The sequence below is a fragment of the Pelobates fuscus genome, chromosome 1 (assembly GCF_036172605.1).
Source record: "Pelobates fuscus isolate aPelFus1 chromosome 1, aPelFus1.pri, whole genome shotgun sequence".
Lineage (NCBI taxonomy): Eukaryota > Metazoa > Chordata > Amphibia > Anura > Pelobatidae > Pelobates > Pelobates fuscus.
The window spans coordinates 282954234-282979267 of record NC_086317.1 but is presented as its reverse complement, the minus strand read 5'-3'; the positions used below and the strand labels follow the sequence as shown (position 1 = coordinate 282979267).

At 42.1% G+C, this 25034-nt stretch overlaps 1 protein-coding gene across 3 annotated transcripts in view; it reads right to left on the bottom strand.

Moving 5' to 3' along the window:
* Window positions 1–848: 848 nt before the first annotated feature.
* Window positions 849–25034, bottom strand: part of AKAP1 (A-kinase anchoring protein 1) — a 61969-nt gene continuing 37783 nt past the window's right edge. For 2 of the 3 annotated variants that reach the window (XM_063457444.1, XM_063457445.1), the window contains exons 4-11: window positions 21016–21142; window positions 19131–19255; window positions 17547–17724; window positions 15047–15197; window positions 13568–13635; window positions 10343–10416; window positions 2284–2349; window positions 849–1622 (exon numbers count right to left, since the gene is read on the bottom strand). In XM_063457444.1, the coding sequence (XP_063313514.1) occupies window positions 1560–1622; window positions 2284–2349; window positions 10343–10416; window positions 13568–13635; window positions 15047–15197; window positions 17547–17724; window positions 19131–19255; window positions 21016–21142 (852 nt within the window). In that variant the 3' untranslated portion in view covers window positions 849–1559. The remainder of the gene's footprint in view (window positions 1623–2283; window positions 2350–10342; window positions 10417–13567; window positions 13636–15046; window positions 15198–17546; window positions 17725–19130; window positions 19256–21015; window positions 21143–25034) is intronic. The other variant, XM_063457446.1, reaches the window with a different exon arrangement.

Here is a 25034-nt window from a genome sequence, read left to right as displayed (position 1 = left end):
TGCCTGAACTATGGTGTTGTATTGTCTTATCTGTGTGGAGGGGGAGGGAATAAATAGTGTGCCAAATACAAAGCATGAAAATCTTGACACCAAAAAGAGCCACTGACCCACTCTTTTCCGGTTTAGCAGAATGCTGCACTATAAGCATGTCCCCTTTAGCCCTGCCATCTTACTCAAGAAAAAGGTCATACTTTTCAAATGTATACACACACACACACCTCTGCCACTGACCTACAAAGCAATATGCATTAAAAGGAGTAGATACCAATAGAGAAATATTAAAGGACTGTACCGGTATTACTCATTTGTAGTCTGACAGTCTGCATACCTTTGATAGGGAAATTTGTGAGTAAGGCATTAGGGATGTGGGCATATGGTGCAGCATTCTGCAAAACATTTGTGCAAAAATTATATGGATTTGAGCATGCAAAAATAATGCAGTATATGATGCAAATACCCATCAATGCAATCCCTTTTCAAGCAGAGCTGTTGCTGCCCTAAGGAAGTTTCTCTGGCATGGTTTGTGAGCAAGGAGAAAAGCGTCCGGTGCAGCATTCTGGAAAAATACGTTTGTGCCTTGATCACCTCATGTCACAGGAGGTCAAGTGGGACAGACTTGTAACATATTAAATATAAGGGTCAAGTGACTAGACATTCCTAGCTCACTCCCCTATTCCATACCTTAGTGAAACCCTTTCAGGTTCAGAGGAGTGCACAATACACATGTCCAGCTTATTGGATTGTGTGCCATGTGTAGATTTAGAAAGCAATGTAAAGAACTTCAGTCAGACCGCTAACAGTACAAAGCAGCAGAAAACCTCTGAACAAAAAGATATTTCAACAAGAAGTGACATTTCATTCAGATTTTAATGCTTCCATCTCAGTGCTTTATTTAACATCTTATCTCCCACTCACCACAGGTTCAGGAACAAAAATATATGCATTTTACAATACCTTTCCAGTGGATTTATTTTACTTTAACATGATTAAAAATCCATTTGTCAAGAAATAAAAAAAAGAGCACTCAAATACTGTTTTTGCATTTTGTTATTTTACATCTGTACAAGTAGCAAATTGAGGACCATAAAAATGTAGACTTTACGGCATACCCAACCAAGCCACACATTTGTGTACAGAATATATTCAACACACAATATAAGGTTTTGTGCAACAGAACCTTTTTTTTTTTAAGCAAACCGTTGACAAGATTGTGTGGACATAGTTAAGCTTCCTTTTTTGCCTCCAGTGTTCCAATACAAAATATTCTAATTTGATTAAATTTATGTATATATTTACAAAGATGTGCACAAATATATTAATATGAACACAAGACAAGATGGAAAAAAAGGCTTTAAAGCTTTTTAAAGTATGGCTTTCAATCGTATCCTCAAAGTCAGTTTATGAAAAAAGAAAAAAAAAAAAAAAAAAATTTCCAGAGGTCAGTTAAATAGGGATGACGCAAACATTTCATAAAAACAAAACAAAAACCGTCTGAGAACAATCTCATTATAAATAGAGTACAAAGTCTTTTTTCCTCCGGCAAATTACAAGCTGGTGAGCTAATAGGTGTCTTGCCAGCGAGCATAGCCTCTTTCCACAATGAGTGAGTTTATGGACACAGCCTGTAAGAAAAGTACAAAGCAAGTGAATATTCAAACAGAAGCGTAAAATATAAAGTTAAATATGTTTCCCCGTGATCCAACTTCACTGGTATTCCTGGGCTCTTGCAGGTGTAGTGTTGGACATAAGAATGTATGAGTAGTAAAGCCACTATATTTTTAAAGCACAGAAGAAGCCCTACAGAGGAGCATAAAGTATGTGCTTTTCTATTTGAATAAATCAGAGTACCAGCAGAACAGAATCATACTGTGGGATATTACTGGACAGGTGTATTCTCTTTATAAAGTGGATGATGGGGGGGGGGGGGGGGGGGGAAGGTGGGTGTGTGCGGGATGTGCTAATACACCAAAGTATGCATTAATCTATGCAGTTTATGATTTGTGGTATTGTCCTCAAATAACTGTTAGAGATCCAGAGTAGCAACAGGGCAAAGCTGTGTATGTTTTCCTGGCAGCAAAATGTCTTTGAGAAATGACAATACAATAGTCATAAAAAAAGGATGCATTTATTTCACACGTTAAACCATCCCAAGGTTATGGAAAGCTGCAGCATTGACAAATATCCATAATAACACTACTTGTTGTCAAACACTACTTGTTGTCTATGCAGTCAACAAACATTAAAATGAAACATACCCCCACCACTGAAAAGTGCAAAACTCACCTCTCCACCTACCATAGCCCATAACTGGATCATTTGAATCTTTGTTGCAAGATCATAATTTGTAACCTATAAAAAGAAAAAAGAAATTAATTTAACTTACTGTAAATTCTTTTTCCCTTAATATAGTGGCAGTACCAGTTGGTTTTGAATCTTTCTGATGGACAAGCTGACTGTAAATTAAAGAATTTAAATAGTCCCTTCTACTCCCCCCCCCCCCCCCCCCTTTAACCCCTTAAGGACCAAACTTCTGGAATAAAAGGGAATCATGACATGTCACACATGTCATGTGTCCTTAAGGGGTTAGCCCTGGACTTGCCCCAGGACCATCAGTAAATAAAAAAAATAAAAAAAACAGACATTAGGCCATATCATGCTCAATATAAATGTACAGGCATTTCCCGCTTTACGTACTCCCGCCTTCACAAACGCTCCACGGACTCGTCGCCATTTTATTTTGACGACCTTTTGTGCCGGCGGCGCTCCGTGGATGCGGGCCGAGGAGCAGAGTTTGTGGCCAGGAGAAGAGAAAGGTGAGTAACAATGATGATCGGTAGGAGGGGAGTGATGTGCTGAGCTGCTCCCCTCCTGCTGCTGTTGTAGCATGGCTGAGCGGACTGCAGTCTGCCAGGAAGTGCTAACAGAGAGCACTTCCTGGCAGACCGGGTACTGTACCATGGTGATCAGGTACAGGATGGGAGGGGAGGGGGGGGGGAGAGGCACATGGACAAGTACAGGAGGGGATGGGGGGGGGAGAGGCACATGGACAAGTACAGGAGGGGATGGGGGGGAGAGGCACATGGACAAGTACAGGAGGGGATGGGGGGGGAGAGGCACATGGACAAGTACAGGAGGGGATGGAGGAGAGGCACATGGACAAGTACAGGAGGGGATGGAGGAGAGGCACATGACAAGTACAGGAGGGGATGGAGGAGAGGCACATGGACAAGTACAGGAGGGGATGGAGGAGAGGCACATGGACAAGTACAGGAGGGGATGGAGGAGAGGCACATGGACAAGTACAGGAGGGGATGGAGGAGAGGCACATGGACAAGTACAGGAGGGGATGGAGGAGAGGCACATGGACAAGTACAGGAGGGGATGGAGGAGAGGCACATGGACAAGTACAGGAGGGAAAGGGGAGAGAGACACATGGATGGGGCTGGGAGGGGAACTGGGACACATGGATGGGGCTGGGAGGGGAACTGGGACACATGGATGGGGCTGGGAGGGGAACTGGGACACATGGATGGGGCTGGGAGGGGAACTGGGACACATGGATGGGGCTGGGAGGGGAACTGGGACACATGGATGGGGCTGGGAGGGGAACTGGGACACATGGATGGGGCTGGGAGGGGAACTGGGACACATGGATGGGGCTGGGAGGGGAACTGGGACACATGGATGGGGCTGGGAGGGGAACTGGGACACATGGATGGGGCTGGGAGGGGAACTGGGACACATGGATGGGGCTGGGAGGGGAACTGGGACACATGGATGGGGCTGGGAGGGGAACTGGGACACATGGATGGGGCTGGGAGGGGAACTGGGACACATGGATGGGGCTGGGAGGGGAACTGGGACACATGGATGGGGCTGGGAGGGGAACTGGGACACATGGATGGGGCTGGGTAATGGGACACAGAGGGGGAAGCAGATACCTGGAAGGGCTTGGAGGGGGTAATAAGACACTAGGAGGGGAAATGAGCCACTGGGGTGGGGAATGAGACACCAGGAAAGGCTGGGACTCTCACTTTATGAACTCTCACTTTATGAACAAATTAGTTCGTAAAAAATCGGGAACTACGTATTATCAAAAAAGGGAGGTAATCATACAGCCACTATATTAAGGAAAAGAGAATTTACGGTAAGTAAGATTTGTTTTTCCCAACAGCGGCAGTACCAGTGGAATATAACAAGATCCCTGGAACATTAAAAGGGTGGGGTGTCTCCACAAACTACAGCTCGAACACTTTGCATCCAAAAGCCGCCTTAGAGGAAGAGATGATGTCTAGCCAATAGTGCTTAATGAAGGTATGAAAAGAGGACCAGGTTGCCGCTTTGCAGATGTCTTCAGGAGTCGCGTTGGATTTTTCAGCGCATGATGTGGACATGGCTCTGAGTGTGCTCTAATAAAGTAAGGTAATTTAACAATGTGCAATTCATAGGCCAATTTGATGGTGTCTGTTAACCACCTCGCCAGAGTGGTTTTAGATTCTCCCACACCCTTCTTTTTTCCGTGAAAATTAAACTTAAAGGTGATCCAAGGACCTAAATTCTTCAGAACGGGATAAGTAAACCAGAAGTGTTCTACGCACATCCAGGTTATGCCACTTCCGTTCTTTATCTGATCTTCCTGAACTATAGAATGATGGCAGCACCAGAGGTTCATTCAGAGTTTTTCTTGATAGAACGTTTGGGGGGAAAAGAAGGTTTAGAATGCAGCACAGTCATGTCCTGATGAAAAATTGTGAATTCTGGCAAAGAGGAAAGGGATCTCCCCACCCAATTCTCCTAGCTGAGGTAATTGCTACCAGAAATATAGTCTTGAGGGACATAAAATTCTTAATGATACATCTTTGGGTGGTTCAAATGGAGCTTCACATAAAGACTAACACCAGACATAAATCCCAGGAAGGGAATTGAAATGTCTGAGGTCTTTGTAGAATAATGAACTTGAAGCAACGCCTAATCAGCAGACACAACGGAAACTCTTGGAGCAAACAAAATGTCTGAGTGTCGCAGTGTGAACCTTTAAAGTAGAGAGACTGAGTCCAGTTTCAAAGCCTTCTTGCAGAAACTGAAAAATCGTCTTGACAGATGGGACGGCAATTAAATCAATTATGCCGAACGCACCAATGGAGGAATTTGATTCAAATTCTTAAATAGATTCTAGATGTAGAAGTTCTGGTGGAGTTAAGAATTGTATGAAAGAGGTTACCTGGAATGCCCTGGATTTTTTAAGATTAACATTGCAAAAGCCAGGCCGTCAATCTGAACATGTGAATAGTTTTCTATGGAAGAACGACATTTTCCGGGAGTTGATCTGAGAATGGAAGCTCCCAGTAGACCAGCTCCAGTTCGGCAATGCCGAGAACCAGCTCCAGTTCGGCAATGCCGAGAACCAGCTCCAGTTCGGCAATGCCGAGAACCAGCTCCAGTTCGGCAATGCCGAGAACCAGCTCCAGTTCGGCAATGCCGAGAACCAGCTCCAGTTCGGCAATGCCGAGAACCAGCTCCAGTTCGGCAATGCCGAGAACCAGCTCCAGTTCGGCAATGCCGAGAACCAGCTCCAGTTCGGCAATGCCGAGAACCAGCTCCAGTTCGGCAATGCCGAGAACCAGCTCCAGTTCGGCAATGCCGAGAACCAGCTCCAGTTCGGCAATGCCGAGAACCAGCTCCAGTTCGGCAATGCCGAGAACCAGCTCCAGTTCGGCAATGCCGAGAACCAGCTCCAGTTCGGCAATGCCGAGAACCAGCTCCAGTTCGGCAATGCCGAGAACCAGCTCCAGTTCGGCAATGCCGAGAACCAGCTCCAGTTCGGCAATGCCGAGAACCAGCTCCAGTTCGGCCGGTTAGGACAGCGATCACTTAAGCTTGGTCTGCTTTGATCTTCTGTAAAGCTCTCAGAATCATTGAGCTTGGAGGAAAAAAGGTATGCCAGGCTGAAACTCCATGTGATCGACATGCTGTCCAGAAGTGCTGTCCAGACATGCTGTCCTGTGGGTTGTCCTGCCTGAACAGTGAAGCAAACGTCTGCACTTTTCTGTTCCTTCTCCTTGCCATTAGATCCATCACTGTAAGACCAAATCTGTTTACAATTTCTGAGAAGACTTGAGGGTGAAGAGACCAATTAGTTTGTGACCATTTGTTCCTGCTGAGGTCGTCTGCTACCACATTTTGTTCGCCTATTATGTGGACTGCTCAAAAAGATTCCAGGACCACATCATAATCTCCCCAAAAAGAATGTGCAGGTCTCTGATTCTTGTACCTCCCCGACGGTTGATATATGCTACCGTCGTGCTGTTTTCAGACTCTTTTACTGCCTTGTTCAGAATCAAATATTTGAAATTTACTAGGGCATACCAGACTGCTTTGAGCCATTTGTAATTGGAAGAGTTTTATTTCTCCTGAATTTCCACAGCCTCTGACAGAAATTAAAAAAAAAAAGATGTGCTCCCCATCATATCTTTGATGCGTCTGTTGTGATAATCACACTCTTGTTGCTGGAATGGAAATCCCATTGACCGGAATCTCGACCAAATCAGCTGTTCGGGTTGATATCAAAAGGCTGAGTTTTGAATCTAGATCTTTGTCCCTTTTTGTCCAATGAGCTAAGATTTCCCATTGAAGTGGATGTATTGCCGATCTGGCCCATCTGACGGCTGGAGTTGTGAATGTCAAAGTACCCAGAACACTCATTGCTTGCCTTATGGTGTAATCTTGTTCTTCTTGAAGAAACTAAAATTTCCTCTTTTGCATTTCTTCCCCCAAAGGAAGGTGCAGAGAAAATTTCTTGGCATCTATGATGATACCCATAAATTTGATTCTTTGGGTTGGAAAGAGCTGTATTTTTGTACATTGATGATCCAACTATGATTTTTTTTTTTTAACCATGAGCATCGTTGTTTGAAGATCCTTTTCCAGATGATGTCTTGAGTCAAATATGATCGTTAATGGCGCAAGGATTTTGGTAAAAATTCTTGCGACCGACGTGAGCCCGAAGGGAAGGGCCTTTAATTGGAAATGGGTTCTGGAACTGGAGTACACTGCAAACCTAAAGTATTTCCTTATTGTTACTGCCATGGGGACATTAAGATAGGCGTCCTTTATGTATAAAGTTGCCATAAAATTCCCTTTGTTTAACCCCTTAAGGACACATTCCCTTTTATTCCAGAAGTTTGGTCCTTAAGGGGTTAATAAATGGGTGACAGTGAATCTGATCCATCCGGAACTTCTGGTAGGGAATATACTTGTTGACATTCATTAGGTCCAGAATAGGTCTGACTTACTGATCTGATTTGGGGACCAGGAAGAATCTGGAATATAGCACTATCCATTCCTGTCATCTTGGCACTTTTTTTTTTTTTTAACCAGTGCCACTGCTTCTGACCATGGAGCTTCCTTCTTTTGAGATGGGTAAGATGACAGAAGAAAACAAGGTTCCCAAGTTTCTGAGAAGTTGATTTTGTAGCCTCTTATGACCCCCAGAATCCATGTGTTTGATGTTGATTCTACCAATGCCTTGTAAAAATGTTGTAGACATCCACCTACTTTGGCATCAGAACCTCTGTCTTTTGTTAGTGTTTGTCTTGAAACTTATAGTCTCTTGATGGTCTCCAAAAAATTGACTCCTATCAAGCTTCCTAGATCTTTAGGTGGATATTGGAATCTTTTATAATTTGGCGTATATCTATTTTCCTGAGATAAGGCCTTTTTAGTGTCGGACATTTGCTTAATTATATTTTTCTAGTTGGGAACCACTTTCTAAAGTTAGTTCACAAAAAGAAGCCTTCGATGCCGTATCAGCGCACCATGAACGCAGCCATAAAGCCCTTCTGACTCCTCAAGCAAGTCCCATTGAACGTGCCAACAATTTTAGGCCTTTCTCAGATAAATCCTGCATAAAATCATTAGCCAACCTTATGTTAGGTCAAAGTTGAGGAGCTTCTTTTTCAGATCTTTCCTTTTTGTGCTCACATGACACATACTCCTGCAATTGCAGCTTTACTTTGAGACCCTGCTTTTTGGAAGATTTGTCTGCAGGATGTCTCCACTCTTCGGTCCATTAGATTTTTAAGGCTGGATAGCTTACAGATGGTAGTATGGTCTTTTTGGACAGTTGTGCCACTTGCGTTTCTACCTTTGGTAGATATTCCCAACTTAAACCTTCACGAAGTCTGATAAGCTCTTTAAAAAGGTTTGTAAATTAATGCCCTTTTCTCAGGATTCTTCCATTCTCTATGTACATATTCTAACAACTTCGGGTCTATCGGGAAACCCTTAATCTTTTTAGTAGAATCAATCTCTGATAATACTGCCGTTACCTCTTAAAGGGATCTTTTCAGGTGTACGGCAGAAAAACCTTCCACACTAGACACCTAAATAGAATTTGATGAGCATGCAGTGTCAGAGCAGTCTCCTGATGATAACTCAGACAGGGAGGGAGATCTTTCTCGCTTACATTTTTTTGAATGCCTCAAGAATAATGCATTTTAGCTGATTCTTTAAAAGATTCAAGCATTTGTGAAAGGTTAACCTGGAACCAGTTAAGAAATTTCTGCATATCCTGCTGCTTAAATTTCTCCAAACCTTCAGAGGCGCAGCTATTGCAAATTTTCTTTTTGCATCCATCAGGTAGTGGAGTAGGGCATTCTGAACAGCTGTTATGTTTCAATTTAAATGTAGCCTTCTTGGGTGCAGTTGCCGACATTTTCTCCTTGTCCAAGTCTTTAGGAGACAATGAGCTAGACATCAGCAATAAAGCCATTTTGAGAAACTTACCAATCCAGAAGAAAAACAAACAGATGCCTTTAAGGTATGATAGGTTTTATCTTTTTCTTAAAGACCTCTGAACGGTGTGGGAAGGCTGCTGACACTGTATTCCCTCTCCAAACTTACATGCTTGTCCTGAGGATTTGCATGGCTTATATAGGCACCAATTTTTTAATTGAGCGCCGAGATTTAAAGTTCTAAATTGCACATGCGCATTAGGAACTTCAGTGGAACGCACGGCTGCCCAGGAGTGCGTTCCACCTCTGTGCACAAGCTCGCAATTCGATTGGCAGATCACCCGGGACAGCCTCTTACCCAGCGCTGGTCTTTACACAGCATAAGAAGGCAGACTTCCAACTGCTCTGTAACTAGGATGCAGAGCGGGGTACTCCACTCACCACCCAGCGAGCTTTCGGCCAGATCCCCCAGACAACAACCGGTGCGCCTCACCAGACTAAGTTCCGTTAGTATGTCCGTCCCAAATGGGACAAGAAAAAATACTGGGCTAAGTAGGAGGGATTATTTAAATTTACTTATTTACAGTTGGCTTGTCCATCAGAAAGATACAAAACCCACTGGTACTGCCACTATACGTTAGGAATAAATATGTCTTTGCTAGATACGTAGCCCATGTGTACAGAGCTAGCCAATCCTTTCATGCTCAGACTATGGACAATAGAAATAAGATAAAAGCAGTTATATGATGACACTGGCTACAAATTGGAATATTCAAGGGCTCAAAAAAAAAAAAAAAAAATTACCGCAAACTAAAGCACAGTTTCAAGGTCAGCTAAGTAAATGTCAATGTAAAGTTATTAATTGGTTATGTTAATGAAATATTTAATTTGTAAACATACAATAACCATGAAAGCTTACATCCATGCTCACACCAGTAGCCCCAGGTATTAATGATTACATGGGGCTCCTCAGTCAGCTGGGGTCATTTTCAGTAGCCCCAGACAGAAGAGTTCTAAGCAGAACTGGAAGTGATGCTCAGTGCCCTTTAAATTCATTCATAAAAACTTTACTGTGATGCATTACTAAAAAACACAATCTAGCCCCCTCCGAGCACCTCTAAATATTCCAGTCTGCTGCTGCTGGCTCTTCCCCTGATCTGCCTGCTTGGCAGACATCAAAAGTCAATCACAATGCTTTCCCATAGGCAGAGCCAGCACAAGTCAAACAACCCTGGCAAATCAGTATCTGCTCAGAGATTTATTGAATCAATGCATATCTATGAGGAAAGTTCAATGTAGAGACACTGAATGGCAGTGCTGCACAGTATGCAGCACTTCCCCAGGAAGCACCTCTAGCAGCCATCTGAGGAGTGGCCACTGGAGGTATCCTTATGCTGTAATGTAAACACTGCATTTTCTCTAAAAAGACAGTGTTTACTGCAAAAAGCCTGAAGGTAATGATTATACTCACCAGAACAAATACAATAATCTGTAGTTCTGGTAACTATAGTGTCCCTTTAAATTTGAGCAGTCTTATAGACCAGAATTGTAGTTCAGTAATGCACCTTGTGTAGACTACCAACCACTTTAGATTAATTTTAGAGTTTTACCTGTGCATATAAAGGTACACCGTTTAACATTTCACCAATAGCTTCAATTGCTTCTGTGGTAAAGGTATTGTCACCTATACAAGGAGAGAAAAACACATCAATATGTTCTCAAATGTGTACAATGGAATACAGCTGGATGAAAATGCAGATCAAAGAGTGAGGGAAAAAAAATAATGGATTTGGATAAATCTGCATGCAAAACATGATTATTCTATTAATCTGCCAAGTAATGTGTGTGTTTTTCCATGAATACAATCACGAGGTACTGTTGTACTGCAAATCCCATGAATTCCAGAACATGTAAAGGTGAACCAGCAGGACTGGCTGAGAAACCTGTTATTTCCTGTGCAATGCAAAGCTGCTAAATTAACGCTCAAAGCATCTCCTCTCTATTAGGTACGTATTTATTTTATTTACTTTCTGCAATTTTCTCTAAACTGCATTAAGGATAAAGAACTGGAATGTCCAAATTGTTTTTTATTCCCCAATGCGCAGGAAAGTTGTAAAATGAAAAAAGAAAATATATTGCTATGTGTTCCTGCATTTGACCCATCCTCAGCAATCACCATCTACCTTTGTTTACCACACAGAGCCAAATTCTTCTTAACCTCCCTGGCGGTATGATTATGTCAGGAATTTTGTACCAAAAGCGGTACCATTTTTTTGCATTTGAATTACCCGCCCAGTTCCGTTATTTGTAAAAATATAAATATATATATATATATATAAATATATATATATATATAAATATATATATATATATAAATATATAAATATATATAAATATATAAATATATATATATATATATATACATATATATATACATATATATATACATATATACATATACACATATATAAATATACACATATATAAATATACACACATATAAATATACACACATATATATATATATATATATATATATATATATATATATATATATATATATACATACATATACATACATATACACAAACAATACACAAGATCCAGCGCACTCTCCTATCTACTAAACAGCAACTTCAATGTTGACAGAATTGAACATTCTGTCAAAATTGAAGTTGCTGTTTAGTAGATAGGAGAGTGCGCTGGATCTTGTGTATTGTTTATTGTATAATATGGCCCCCAGCAGCACCCCATTTAAGCATGTTTAGGTGAGTGCAACCATCCCCCCATGTTTCATACATACATATATATATACATACATATACATATACATATATATATATATATATATATATATATATATATATAGTCATTTTACGTGTATTTTGTTACCTATATATATATTAATAACAAAATACAGTTAGAATGAAATTACATATGCATATATAATTTATATTAAATTTTGTTTCAATATTTTATTTATTTATTTATTATTTTAATTATACGTATTTATATATAATATATATGTACATCTATTATATATATACATATATACAACGTCATTCTAAGTGTATTTTAATATTAATATATATACTTATATTAATATTAAAATACACTTTGTATGACTTTACATATATAATATGTATATATATTATATACAAATATATACAAATATATACAAATATATACATATACATATTTAAAAATATATTTAATTTATTTTTACACTTGTCTTTTATGGTTTTTTTAATACTTCCCACCAGCAGGGGGACTGTCTGATATTTCAAACAGTCCCCCTGCTGGCAGATCCACAGCCAGCTATAGAGGGCCATGTGATAGCTCTTTGAGAGCGATCACATGGCCCCCGGGGGCCTCATTTGCCACGCTCGGGAATACCGCCAGGAAGGTTAAAGGGATACTATAGTGCCAGGAAAACAAAGCAGTTTTCCTGCACTATAGAATCCTACAGTTCTCCCCCCCCGACAGGTTAAAACCCCTTCAGTTACTTATCTTAATCCAGTGCAGATGTCCCTTGGCGCTGGGTCATGCTTGGCCCACGCAGCCCAGCCAGCAGGGGAGACCTAATGCACATGTGCACGCACTCTCATTAGGATTTTCACATAGGAAAGCATTAATACATTTTTTCCTATGGGGATTCTGGTGACGCTGGAAGTCCTTGCTCATAGCGCACTCCCTCCTACCAGGCACTCTGCGTAGCGTGGCCGAGCGGAGCAGTGTACACAGCGGTACAGGAACATATTCTTCCTGTACCCGGCCGGACTAAAAGGAAGTGCTCACAGAGAGCACTTCCTGTCAGTCCAGCCGAGTACAGGAGACAATCTCCTGTACCGCAGTGCGCAATGCTCCCCTCAGCCACGCTACCAGGATACACACAGGGGAGCAGAGACCGAGGAGGGGGGAGAGGTACACTGTGGGACAGGGGGTGGGGATGGAGAGGTACACTGTGGGACAGGGGGTGGGGATGGAGAGGTACACTGTGGGACAGGGGGTGGGGATGGAGAGGTACACTGTGGGACAGGGGGTGGGGATGGAGAGGTACACTGTGGGACAGGGGGTGGGGATGGAGAGGTACACTGTGGGACAGGGGGTGGGGATGGAGAGGTACACTGTGGGACAGGGGGTGGGGAGGTACACTATGGGACAGGGGGTGGGGAGGTACACTATGGGACAGGGGGTGGGGAGGTACACTAAGGAGAGGGGGGTGGGGAGGTACACTATGGGAGAGGGGGGTGGAAAGGTACACTATGGGAGAGGGGGGTGGAAAGGTATTTTTATATATTTCCTATATGCTCCACTACTTTTGCGTTTTTTAGATTTGCACTAACAAGTATATTCAATACTTGTCTGTTATTCTCATACTTTTGACAGATTCAATAGGTGTGTTCGCGGTTTTCAGTTGGGCTTTATTGGCAGAATATTTAAATAACCCTGTAAGCAGTGTTCTTGAGAAAGATTTCAAATTCAGCTATTGGGGCATGTGATCTGAAATTAATGTTACGTTCCTGACAATTCGCAATTAGGCTGCTTATCCTACCACCAATCAGCTTAGTTACTCAAAAATTACTTTTAGCAAAATAAAAATCAAATTACAAAATCTTAATATAGCGGATCCAGAAAAATTCTCCAATTCGCAGTGTGATTATTTAAATTTTTTTGCCAGAGTAACAAATCAGACTTAAATATGTACACCACACAATGAGGTTTGTTTAAAGGATTAAAAAAAAAAAAGGGGGGGGGGGGGGGGGGATATAAAATAATTAAAAATGAAAAAGAAGGCATGAACAATCACCAGGAACAATGCAAAATGTGTTTACCATGAATAGGTGCAACATTGTCTAACAAAACTTCTGTTCCTTGGAAAGGCAGAGTGACAAAGTCAGATCTATGGGAAAAGCAAAACATGCTCCTGTTAAATAAACTTCATACTAAAGCAACATTTTAATTATATGCCTGTGAAACATTTTGGGTAAATTTTACACTTTTTAAACAAACAATTGTGCACATTTATAACAATAATGTATGCATCTTCAAATACATGGAAATAATTAGCATTAAGTATTTCATTACTTAAATGTTAGGTGACAATCAAGCAAAAGGAGAATAATGTAATTGGAGCCATGTTTATTACTACGACAATAGCGCTCTCACTGGATCTAGTGCCGGAAAAACTGACAGGGTCTGAACAGCATTTTGATTGGTGCTGGGCTGTCAGTTGCATAAAATTTTCAATGCAAGCTTTTTGAAGGTGTCATTATGAAGATCGCAAGTAGATGGCAGCAACATACTATTGTCTCAAAATTCACTGTTACCATCCGTACTGATATTAGAGGGAAACATTTGAGATTAGGATTAAATCAAGGATTAAAATGTGTAGAATAATTAGGGTATAGACTTCTAGGATTTTAGGATTGGGATTAGGTCTCAGATTAGGGCCAGCAAGGAAATGCTTAAAATCAGCAAGAGAGTCATTCTACCCCTATTTATAAGGTTAGGATTGTGATTTAGGTTAGAATTTGGGTTAGGATTACTTGGGAGAGGTTTATTAGATTTAGGGTTCTATTTGGAATTAGGATTTGGTTTAGACTTCGTGTTTAGGATGAAGAATTTAGACTAGAGTTAAAAATATTACTTTGCAAAAGTATCCACATGGTGTAAAAAAAATTAAATGGCCCCTCAAGAAAGCCTAAAAAAAAAAAAATCACGTGTTAGTCCCCGTGTTGTCCACTTCTGCAAAGGTGGAGTAATTGAAATAGGTGAGCTACTAAAATGCACCACAGATCCATCTTCAGTTTGTCAATTATTTGAACAACTACAATGAGCAGGTTTCAAATTCAGCTCTGTATAATCAACAATTGACAAGGGTATACAAAAGGGGTCAATTCTATACTCCGATAGACACAATTTAGTGCTTTTTATTACAATAGAACATATTAAGTTTACAATAACTGCTCAAATTGCAATGTGCATGTAAAAAAAAAAAAATCTAAAAAAATACAATACAATAAAGTTTAGAAAATGGTGCTAAAATAGCTAAATAATAAGGCTCAAAATATACCATACCGCTTTATTTATACTTTCACAAATGGTATGCATTGATGACGTAGAATTATTAAACTGCTACAATGCCCCAAATTAATCTTTCAAAAATGCTTATTTTAAAAGCAAATAGTATGTTCTCTTATATGGCATAACTTTGCATATTAGTGTCACATAAGATTTGAGAAATGGGCAGTTAAATTGAAAATATATATATATTTTTTTTATTAGTAATAATACTTAATACTTGAACTCACCTTATCTGACGTAAAGTCTTAATTTTTACTCTCTTATAACCTCCGTAATCCACGTATCGGATGAAAACCTCTTCGGTGTTTGGGAAATAAGACACGACCTGGGCCCTCCACCATTCGTTATTTTCATTAGGAGCAGCACAAATTGTACCAACTGCAAAGATACATTTACAATATTATCTTTACTTTTTCCAAGAAAGAAGTCCCAACAGTGTTAAACGTGTTTTCAATATGCATTCTGAACCAATGCCAGATAACCATCTTGATTTCTCATGACTGGCACAGCAAAAAACACTTGTTGGCAAACCCTGAACAGCTGTTGCTCTCTCAGAGCTGGTTTGCTGTGAACTATTGAGGGGGAAAAAAAATAAAAAAATAAAAACCACAAGATTAATCAGACAACCTTCCCCATTATTTCCTGGTGTGTTGCACAATAGAACTAAGCGCAAGAGGCAGGCATGCTCAAAGATTTTTTTTTTGGGCAGTTGAGTATACCTTTTTGGCCAAAAACACCCTAACAGGAAACAGTCAAGTCAGCTGTGCTTCCAAACCAGTCTCCACTTGGCATTGGCCGGTCCCATTTCTTCTGAAGTCTAAATCTACAATAAAGGTGGGAATCCGAGCAGCACTGGACACCTATATCGCTATGGCAATCCATCCTCTATACTGATTGTATGTGTGTATGTATATTATATACATTTACTGATTTACAGTAATTAGACCAATTCAGTGTGAATTGACCATATCATCCAATAATTTCCACACATAGGATGTGATTGTATGGATACACTTATTTATAGAGACACTATCACATTGTGATTTTTACCAACTATATTGTTCCTATTTATTATGCATGAGGTCATGTATGGTTTTATTGATACTATGGATTTCATGTTGGCTCCTGGTTTACCATTTACTGACTTTTTCGCCAGATAGAGTTTAGTGACCCCTGTTTTTCCAGTATTGAGGTACTATTTTTGCATTTATTTTACTTTATGAGTTTAATATCTTTTACTCTCTCCTACTTTTTAGCTTTAGACACTTGTGTTTCACCACTATATTTTTCTTCACACATTTCCTTGGCCCCGACATCTAAACCACAGCCCAACCAGAAAAGGTTACTGGATCCTAAACCCAACAAGGGAATGTCAGGAAGGTTCATTATGTAGCATATGCAAAAAGATAAATGCTTGTTAAAAATCCATCTCCAGAAATACTATTGTTAATGGTTTGCATGATAAGTACTTCACATTTAAAGCAGCACTCTCATGGACGAATTCAATTTTTTTTTTAATCCCCCCTCCCAACTCCACTACATCTAATTGCCCCCCCTAGTCAACCCCAAATGCCCCCTAGCCCCCCATCTTACCTATTTTTGCATCTTTATTTTGTGCTTGGACGGTGGTTCTTAGCACATCTTTGTGTGGGTAGGTGAAGTCCCTGTGGGACACTTCATCTGCTCACACTACATAGTGCTGTGAAATTCCCATGCATGTCCAGTGAAACACTTGGGCATGCGAACAGGAATTTAATCTATTCATTCGTCAGAATAGAAATGTAAAACGAAAGAAAGAAGACCAGCACAACGCTCCCTCCTTGTAATATGTAAAAATAGAAAGAGCAGGGAGCAGTGCCCGCCGCCACTTCCTAAGCCCCCTCATGTCCTCCCCTCAGTCTATGGGGGTCAATATGACCCCCATAATAGCATAAGGGAGATTAAAAGCTACCGAATGCCCCTACTATGCCGTGTGTAGGGGCATGTCTACTAAACATGCTTACTGTTGGGAGAAAAAAAAATAATATATGGGAAACAGAGCACACGTTGTTCCTCCACTGATCATAGATGGTCAGGCATAGGAAACCTCCATAAGACAAATAGTCCCTACTTTGTCTTATGTTTTAAAGAAAAACTAGAGCAGACAGGAAGAAATTAAGAACAGATTGTGACAGAGGGAGAGAATAGGAATAGATTGGGGAAAGGCAAGTTCGGCATGACAGTGCCGCTTTAACCTCTTTGCCCCAGAATTGTTCCTTATAAATACAGCTCTAGGCACATAAATACAAATTCCTTTCTTCAGTGCCAGAAGTAAAACAGACAGTCCTTCAGAGTTCTCTTTAGGGATGTAATGGGAATCTTAAAGAAACACTTCTGTCACCATAAGGACTACAATTTCTATTGTGTTTGTGGTGCTAGAAGTCACCAATGCATGACTGTTCAGTGGAGCCAAAAGAAGCCCATTTAAGCTCATGGAGTGGAAAAGAATAAGGTTTATGATATAATTAGAGATCTAATCAGAGGATTTTTTTTATTTTTTATTTTTAAATCGGACATGGAATTGGACAGAAAGGTAAAATGTGTCAACAGCACAGTTGTGGGATGTAAAACCTGATGTTTTAATTTTAATGTTTTGAACACTACTTCACAAATTTAAAAATCCTTTAGTGTAGTTACATGTACATTTTAATTGATGAACCAAATCCATTGTATGATTTGTTAACTCACCTTCTACTGGAGTTGGAAGAGTGGGAATACCAGGTTCCATGTAGCAATAATACATTTGCTGGTCCAAGGTGCTTAGAGCATGATACGTTGGGTGTGTGTGTTGCTGGATGAACAGATGAGTGGCGCTGGCTATGCTGGAAACAACCACTTCAATAGTGACACCTTCTGGGAGCACCAGCTATAACATGCAAAGTATACACATTTACAGCTTGCAAGACATGTTTATCAGTTGGTGAAAACCAATAATATACAGTCTAACGCAGTGGAAGGCAAAGATCAACATCATCTTCAATGATCTGATAGCCATAATTTTAGCCAAGCATCATGGGGGGTGTAGTCCACAGCATCTAGTGTGCCAAAGGTTGAACACCCCTAGTCTAAGGAAGTATGGAGAGGGGGGTTATTTATTGAAAGACAGTCTTATAGAAGAATGAATATATTGAAGGGGACAGGATTGTTTTATCGATACTCACGTAAATCCGATTAGGTTATATCATAAGTCATTTACCATAGCTAGGGGGAAATAAGTGACTCCCCTCTTTCCAATTGATGTGCTGTGATAGGCTAAATGCAGTTGGCTGACACTTTCAGACAATCAGAGCTCAATTGTAGTGTGAGGAGCATGACTAAAAAGCTTTAGAGACACCTCCAGAAGGAGTCAGGCTGTGGGTGGCCACACTATAGGAATAGTCAGGAATACATGTTTGTGTTGCTGACCCTATAGTGATCCTTTAACATTTTGGCTATATGGCTGTGTTTCTTACAGAGCACCATACTTGACAAAGTTAAGAGGAATGCCTGCTTTCATGTGACATCACTCAAGATTTTATTAAGTTTACTGAGAAGTTTACAATTATGTAATTTGAAGGTGCATTTACATGCTGTCCTTTTACCACAATGAGAAAAAAAAAATGTAAGCAGCTATTCAAGGACAAGCAAGGGAAATTAGGAATCTCATATTGACTTTGTCTGGTAGCTCAAAACTCTAAACTGTCAAGGTGACAGAGTAGTGTACAGGTCCTGTTTGTTCACATATCTGGCAGATTGCAATAGAGATGCTTCTACTTTGTCAGGCTGAAATGTTTGCAAAACGTTTCTGATTTTACTTTTATTAGCTTTATCAACGGCTGTAGGAGACACCTTTGGCACCAGATTTACAAAACAAGTCATTGACCACATGCCCATGCAGGTACACTTCTGTCATCCTACCTTTCTCTTAATATTTTAGCACACATTTCAACCATAACATTGTTAAATTAAAGCTGTGTCATGCTTGTGCAGTCTATAATTTGTTGTAACTAGGACACATTTAACTGCATTTTTTTTTTATGAACTTCATATTTTATATCATATATACAAACATTCCCCTATAGTTCTAACATAGCAGAAATGTGGGTGTGTAAATAAAATAGTTTATTGTCTTCAGCCAACAGGAATAAGCTTAAATCTTCCAGAGGAGGTAACATACATTTGCAAGCACAATGCATCCACAATCATATCCGAACACATTTGACACAAACTGGTGCTCTCTTAAACTACTGAATTTCATGTGTTTATATACATTGCTCTAGACAAAGAACTTACCCAAGATGTTGTAGGAAGAGAACCTTGCCTTTGCAATAACGGTGGTTGATAAAAGTTTGTTAGGTCAAGATCCCTAAATTTCTTGGAAATTAAGTCAAGTGCAATGTCAACTGCCTCCTGAGAACCTGTCAAATAGAAAAGGAAAACATTTTATTTTACTAATTTGACATAAGAGGGAGAGGTTTAATTAGTAGTCATGGTCTATGGTGCCATGAGTCTCTGAGTTATGATTGCTCTCAACCACCACTACACACCATGTCCCTTTAAAGACCTTCAACAGTCTCACAATTTACAGGGAAAGCCAGCTTGAAGTCAAGTGCAAAGTTCATCATTTTGGCCAATTATGACCTTGTTTTAATATTCTCAAATATTTTATTATGTTTGCATAAACTTAAAAAAAAAAAATGAATGTAATATTTCAAAAAAATAATATTGTAGTATTAAAACTATTTAAACATAATATATTGAAATTATTTTTCAAAATATTACATAATTTTAAGTTTATCCAAAAATCAAGGCAGACATCTGGTTGAACATATCAAAGAGCATAATGTGCATAATTTTGGGGAACAATCAAAAGTTGGGTGTGAGTTATGCACTACAGTTATGCACCAGAATGCACTACAAATCACTGGCATTTAGATACAAAGTTTGAGCTAAACTGAAAGAGCAGCAAAATTGATAAAAATTACCATTTGTCACTAGCAATTGGCAAACGATAATTTTACCCTGGCAAGTAGTAGTTCTCACCTAGAGAGTATGCTATGGCTTGCAGTGGTGAGTAACTTAAAGGACCACTCTAGGCACCCAGACCACTTCAGCTTAATGAGGTGGTCTGGGTGCCAGGTCCTTCTAGGGTTAACCCATTTTTTCATAAACATAGCAGTTTCAGAGAAACTGCTATGTTTATGAATGGGTTAAGCCTTCCCCCTATGTCCTCTAGTGGCTGTCTCACTGACAGCCGCTAGAGGCGCTTGCGTGATTCTCACTGTGAAAATCACAGTGAGAGCACGCAAGCATCCATAGGAAAGCATTATGAATGCTTTCCTATGTGACCGGCTGAATGCGCGCGCAGCTCTTGACGCGCGTGCGCATTCAGCCGACGGGGAGGAGAAGAGGAGGATCGGAGGAGGAGAGCAGGAGGAGATCTCTCCGCCCAGCGCTGGAAAAAGGTAAGATTTAACCCCTTTCCCCTTTCCAGAGCCGGGCAGGAGGGGGTCCCTGAGGGTGGGGGCACCCTCAGGGCACTCTAGTGCCAGGAAAACGAGTATGCTTTCCTGGCACTAGAGTGGTCCTTTAAAGACTTGCACCAAACACAATGTCTGCTTGTGCTTTTTGAGGTGGTTATGTTGGTAGCAGTCTGAATGTGCAGTGTTTCAGGCAGAAATGCAGCACATCCAGAGTTATTTGCAATTGTATCTAGTTGCACCATTGGCACGTGTGACTTAGTTGTGAAATATATCCAAAGAACTGACCATATTCCAGACTGTCAGCTCGTTTTGCATACTAGCAACAGACATTCTATGCTTCTCTTGCAGGCACAGCTCTCCCACACTGAACGCAGCCCTCCCAGACTACCTATTCCACCTAGCCTTTTCTCCCCTCCTACCTGACTTTAAAGAGTGCGCCGAGCAGGTAAAATGGTGCAATCAGAGGCTTCCTTATGAGAAGCATTTAATCGGACCACTGCGCGTTCCTGTGACATAAGATGTCCAGAGAAATGCCAGGAGCTTTACCTGCCGCTTGAATTAGGCCAGTAACACTTATTTTTATATCCCTAAAGTATGAGGCTACAACTTTCCTGACACTATGTATCACAATATTACAGTTATAAATGCAATTATTCATTCTTAATTTTGGACTTTACTAGAACAATTCTACTCACCTTCTATGTGACACAACTGGAATTCTTGTGTAAAAGGCAATGTTGTTATGTAAATTTTGGCACCAGAAGTCTCTTTCAGGTATGTCACAAACCGACCTTGTTTTCCAATCAGTCGGCCAACCAAGTGCTTTGTTGAAGAAAGGAGAAAAAAAAAAAATTCACACACTAAATAAAAATCAGACTTCTGTAGGTAATAAAGATAGAAGAAACTACATATTATGGAAAAGAGTAACTGCATTTACTGAAAAAAGTTTAAAAAAAAAAAAAAAAAAAACCAGGACAGTATATGTTTCATATATATATTTTCAAAGGTGAATTTCTGACAATGTATGTGTGCAAAAATAAGTCAAAGCTTTTAACCTCTTAAGGACACAGCTTCAGAAGATTTTCTTACGCTTAATGACAAGCAATTTTTGCATTTTCTTGCTGTATGCGTTCAACTGCAATTTGCATCTCTCTCGTTTATTGCACTGACATATTATATACTGTTTTTTTAAAGGACAGAAAGGGCTTTAAAGCGGCACTGTCATGCCGAACTTACCTTTCCTCAATCTCTTCCTCTTCTCCCCCTCACTCGGGATCTGTTATTCTTTTCTTCCTGTCTGCTATAGTTTTCTTTAAAATCATAAGACAAAGTAGGGACTATTTGCCTTATGGAGGATTCCTCCGCTTGACCAGCTCTGACCAGCGGAGGAGCAAAGTGTGCTTCATTTCCGCTGGTCAGAGCAATTTTCCCATGATCCCTAGCTTTCCTCCCTGTTCCCACAATGCTTCCTGTCAGTATTGCCGAACGTCCTGTCACTTAGACAGAACGCCGGCAAAACTGCCGAATTGCATCCTAACAGAATGAGAAGAGTTTCTCCATTGGTGTTAGGATGCAATTCGGTACTTTGTTCGTATCGGAATTTCATTCTAATGAATGAAACTCCGATCCTATTCATTGCCACGGCTGAAAGACCTAAATTGGTCTTTCAGCCAAATTTACTAATACTAAGTAAAGATTACTTAGTATTAGTAAATAATATGCCCCTACTCGCTATATCGCGAGTAGGGGCATGTGTAGAAAGCAGTGAGCAGCCTATAGCTGCTCACTGTAAAAAACCTGCTGTCCTCCCCCCCTGCGCGGTGGGGGGGAGCCCTAATAAAACAATAAGGTGGGTGGGGGACCTACTGTCCTCCCCCCTGCGCGGTGGGTGGGGGCCCTAATAAAACAATAAGGTGGGTGGGGGGGACCTACTGTCCTCCCCCCTGCGCGGTGGGTGGGGGCCCTAATAAAACAATAAGGTGGGTGGGGGACCTACTGTCCTCCCCCCTGGCCCCCACCCCTGCGCGGTGGGTGGGGGCCCTAATAAAACAATAAGGTGGGTGGGGGACCTACTGTCCTCCCCCTGGCCCCCACCCCTGCGCGGTGGGTGGGGGCCCTAATAAAACAATAAGGTGGGTGGGGGACCTACTGTCCTCCCCCCTGGGCCCCACTGCTGAGCGGTGGGTGGGGGCCCTAAAGAAAGATATGGGGGGGGACCTACTGTCGTCCTCCCCCCTGGCCCCCATCCCTGCGCGGTGGGTGGGGGCCCTAATAAAACAATATGGGGGGGGACCTACTGTCCTCCCCCCTGGCCCCCACTGCTGAGCGGTGGGTGGGGGCCCTAAATAAAGATAAGGGGGGGGGGGACCTACTGTCCTCCTCCCCCCCAGAGCGGTGGGTGGGGGCCCTAAATAAAGATAAGGGGGGGGGGACCTACTGTCCTCTCCCGGCCCCCACCCCTGAGCGGTGGGTGGGGGCCCTAAAGAAAGATATGGGGGGGGGGACCTACTGTCCTCCCCCCCGACCCCTGAGCGGTGGCCCTAAATGAAACACACACACCCCCCAAAACAAACTATCCCCTACCTACCCCCTCACCCTAAATATATTGAGGGGGAATAAAATAACTAACCTGTTAAAAAAAAAAAAAAAAATACCGTTTGATGTCTTTTTTTCTAAAATCTTCATTTTTCAGCCCCCAAAAAGGCCAAATAAAAATCCATCATAGTTGTCGAATTAAAAATAAAATAAAAAACCCGAGCGCCAAAAAAAAGACGAAAAAGAAAAAACGAGCGCAAAAAAAAAATCCATCTTCACCCATGAAGGGCTCCGCGCAGACTGAGCTCCGCAGGGCGGGGGGAGGCTTATAAAGCCTTGCCCCGCCCTGCAATTAGGCTAAGAACACTCTGATTGGTGGGTTTAATCCAATCAGAGTGCTCTGTGTCATTTCACACAGCGTGGGAAAATTCCAAAGAACTTTCCCACGCTGTGTAAAATGACACAGAGCACTCTGATTGGCTTAAACCCACCAATCAGAGTGTTCTTAGCCTAATTGCAGGGTGGGGCAAGGCTTTATAAGCCTCGCCCCGCCCTGCGGAGCTCAGTCTGCGCGGAGCCCTTCATGGGTGAAGATGGATTTTTTTTTGCGCTCGGGTTTTTTCTTTTATTTTTAGTTCGACGGGTATGATGGATTTTTATTTGGCCTTTTTGGGGGCTGAAGAAAGAAGATTTTAGAAAAAAGACGACGTCAAATGGTAAGTTAATTTTTTTTTTTTTTTTTTTTTTTTTTTTTACAGGTTAGTCATTTTATTCCCCCCTCACTATTTTTAGGGTGAGGGGGGTAGGTAGGGGATAGTTTGTTTTGGGTGTGTGTGTGTTTCATTTAGGGCCCCCACCCACCGCTCAGGGGTGGGGGCCAGGGAGGGGGGATGGGGTGAGGAGGACAGTAAGCCCCCCTTATTGTTTTATTAGGGCCCCCACCCACCGCTCAGGGGTGGGGGCCGGGTGGGGGGGGGGGGGGGAGGACAGTAGGTCCCCCCCCCATATCTTTATTTAGGGCCCCCACCCACCGCTCAGGGGTGTGGGCCAGGGGGAGGACAGTAGGTCTCCCCCTTATTGTTTTATTAGGGCCCCCACCCATCGCGCAGGGGTGGGGGCCAGTAGGTGTCCCCCCCTATCTTTATTTAGGGCCCCCACCCACCGCTCAGCGGTGGGGGCCAGGGGGAGGACAGTAGGTCCCCCCCTTATTGTTTTATTAGGGCCCCCACCCACCGCGCAGGGGTGGGGGCCAGGGGGGAGGACAGTAGGTCCCCCCCCTTATTGTTTTATTAGGGCCCCCACCCACCGCGCAGTGGTGGGGGCCAGGGGGAGGACAGTAGGTCCCCCCCTTATTGTTTTATTAGGGCCCCCACCCACCGCGCAGGGGTGGGGGCCAGGGGGGAGGACAGTAGGTCCCCCCCTTATTGTTTTATTAGGGCCCCCACCCACCGCGCAGGGGAGGACAGTAGGTTCCCCCCCTTATTGTTTTATTAGGGCCCCCACCCACTGCGCAGGGGTGAGGGCCAGTAGGTCCCCCCCTTATTTTATTAGGGCCCCCACCCACCGCCCAGGGGTGGGGGAGGACAGTAGGCCCTCCCCCTCAGTACCATTATAGCACCCACCTGCTTCCCAGGGGTGGGGGCCGGAGGACAGTAGGTCCCCCCGCCCCCCCATATTGACCCCCATAGAGTGAGGGGGGCCTGGGGGGCTTATGAAGTGGAGGGGAGCACAGCTCCCTGCCGCTTCTGTCTTTACATATTACGAGGGAGCTGCACGCCAGTAGCTCCCTCCTTGTAATAAACCAAACAAACGAACACTGATATTCGGTGTTTGTTCGTTTGATTTTTCTATTCATTCATTCGTCTGTCTGAAATTCCCGTTCGCATGTCCAGGTGTTTCACTGGGAATGTGCAGGAATCTCAGTCTGTCTAGTGTGGGCAGATGACGTGTCCCTCAGGGACTTCACCTACCCACACAAAGATGGCAGCGCCCTGAATAAAGATCGGGGCAGAAAATAAAGAATAAAAAAAAATAGGTAATGTGGGGGGCTTAGGTGCATTTGGAGGTGACTAGGGGGTCAATTGGATGTAGTGGAGGCGGGTTAAAAAAAAAAACCGGGATTCGGCATGACAGTGCCGCTTTAATTTGATGCAACATAATTTATAATATATTACAATAT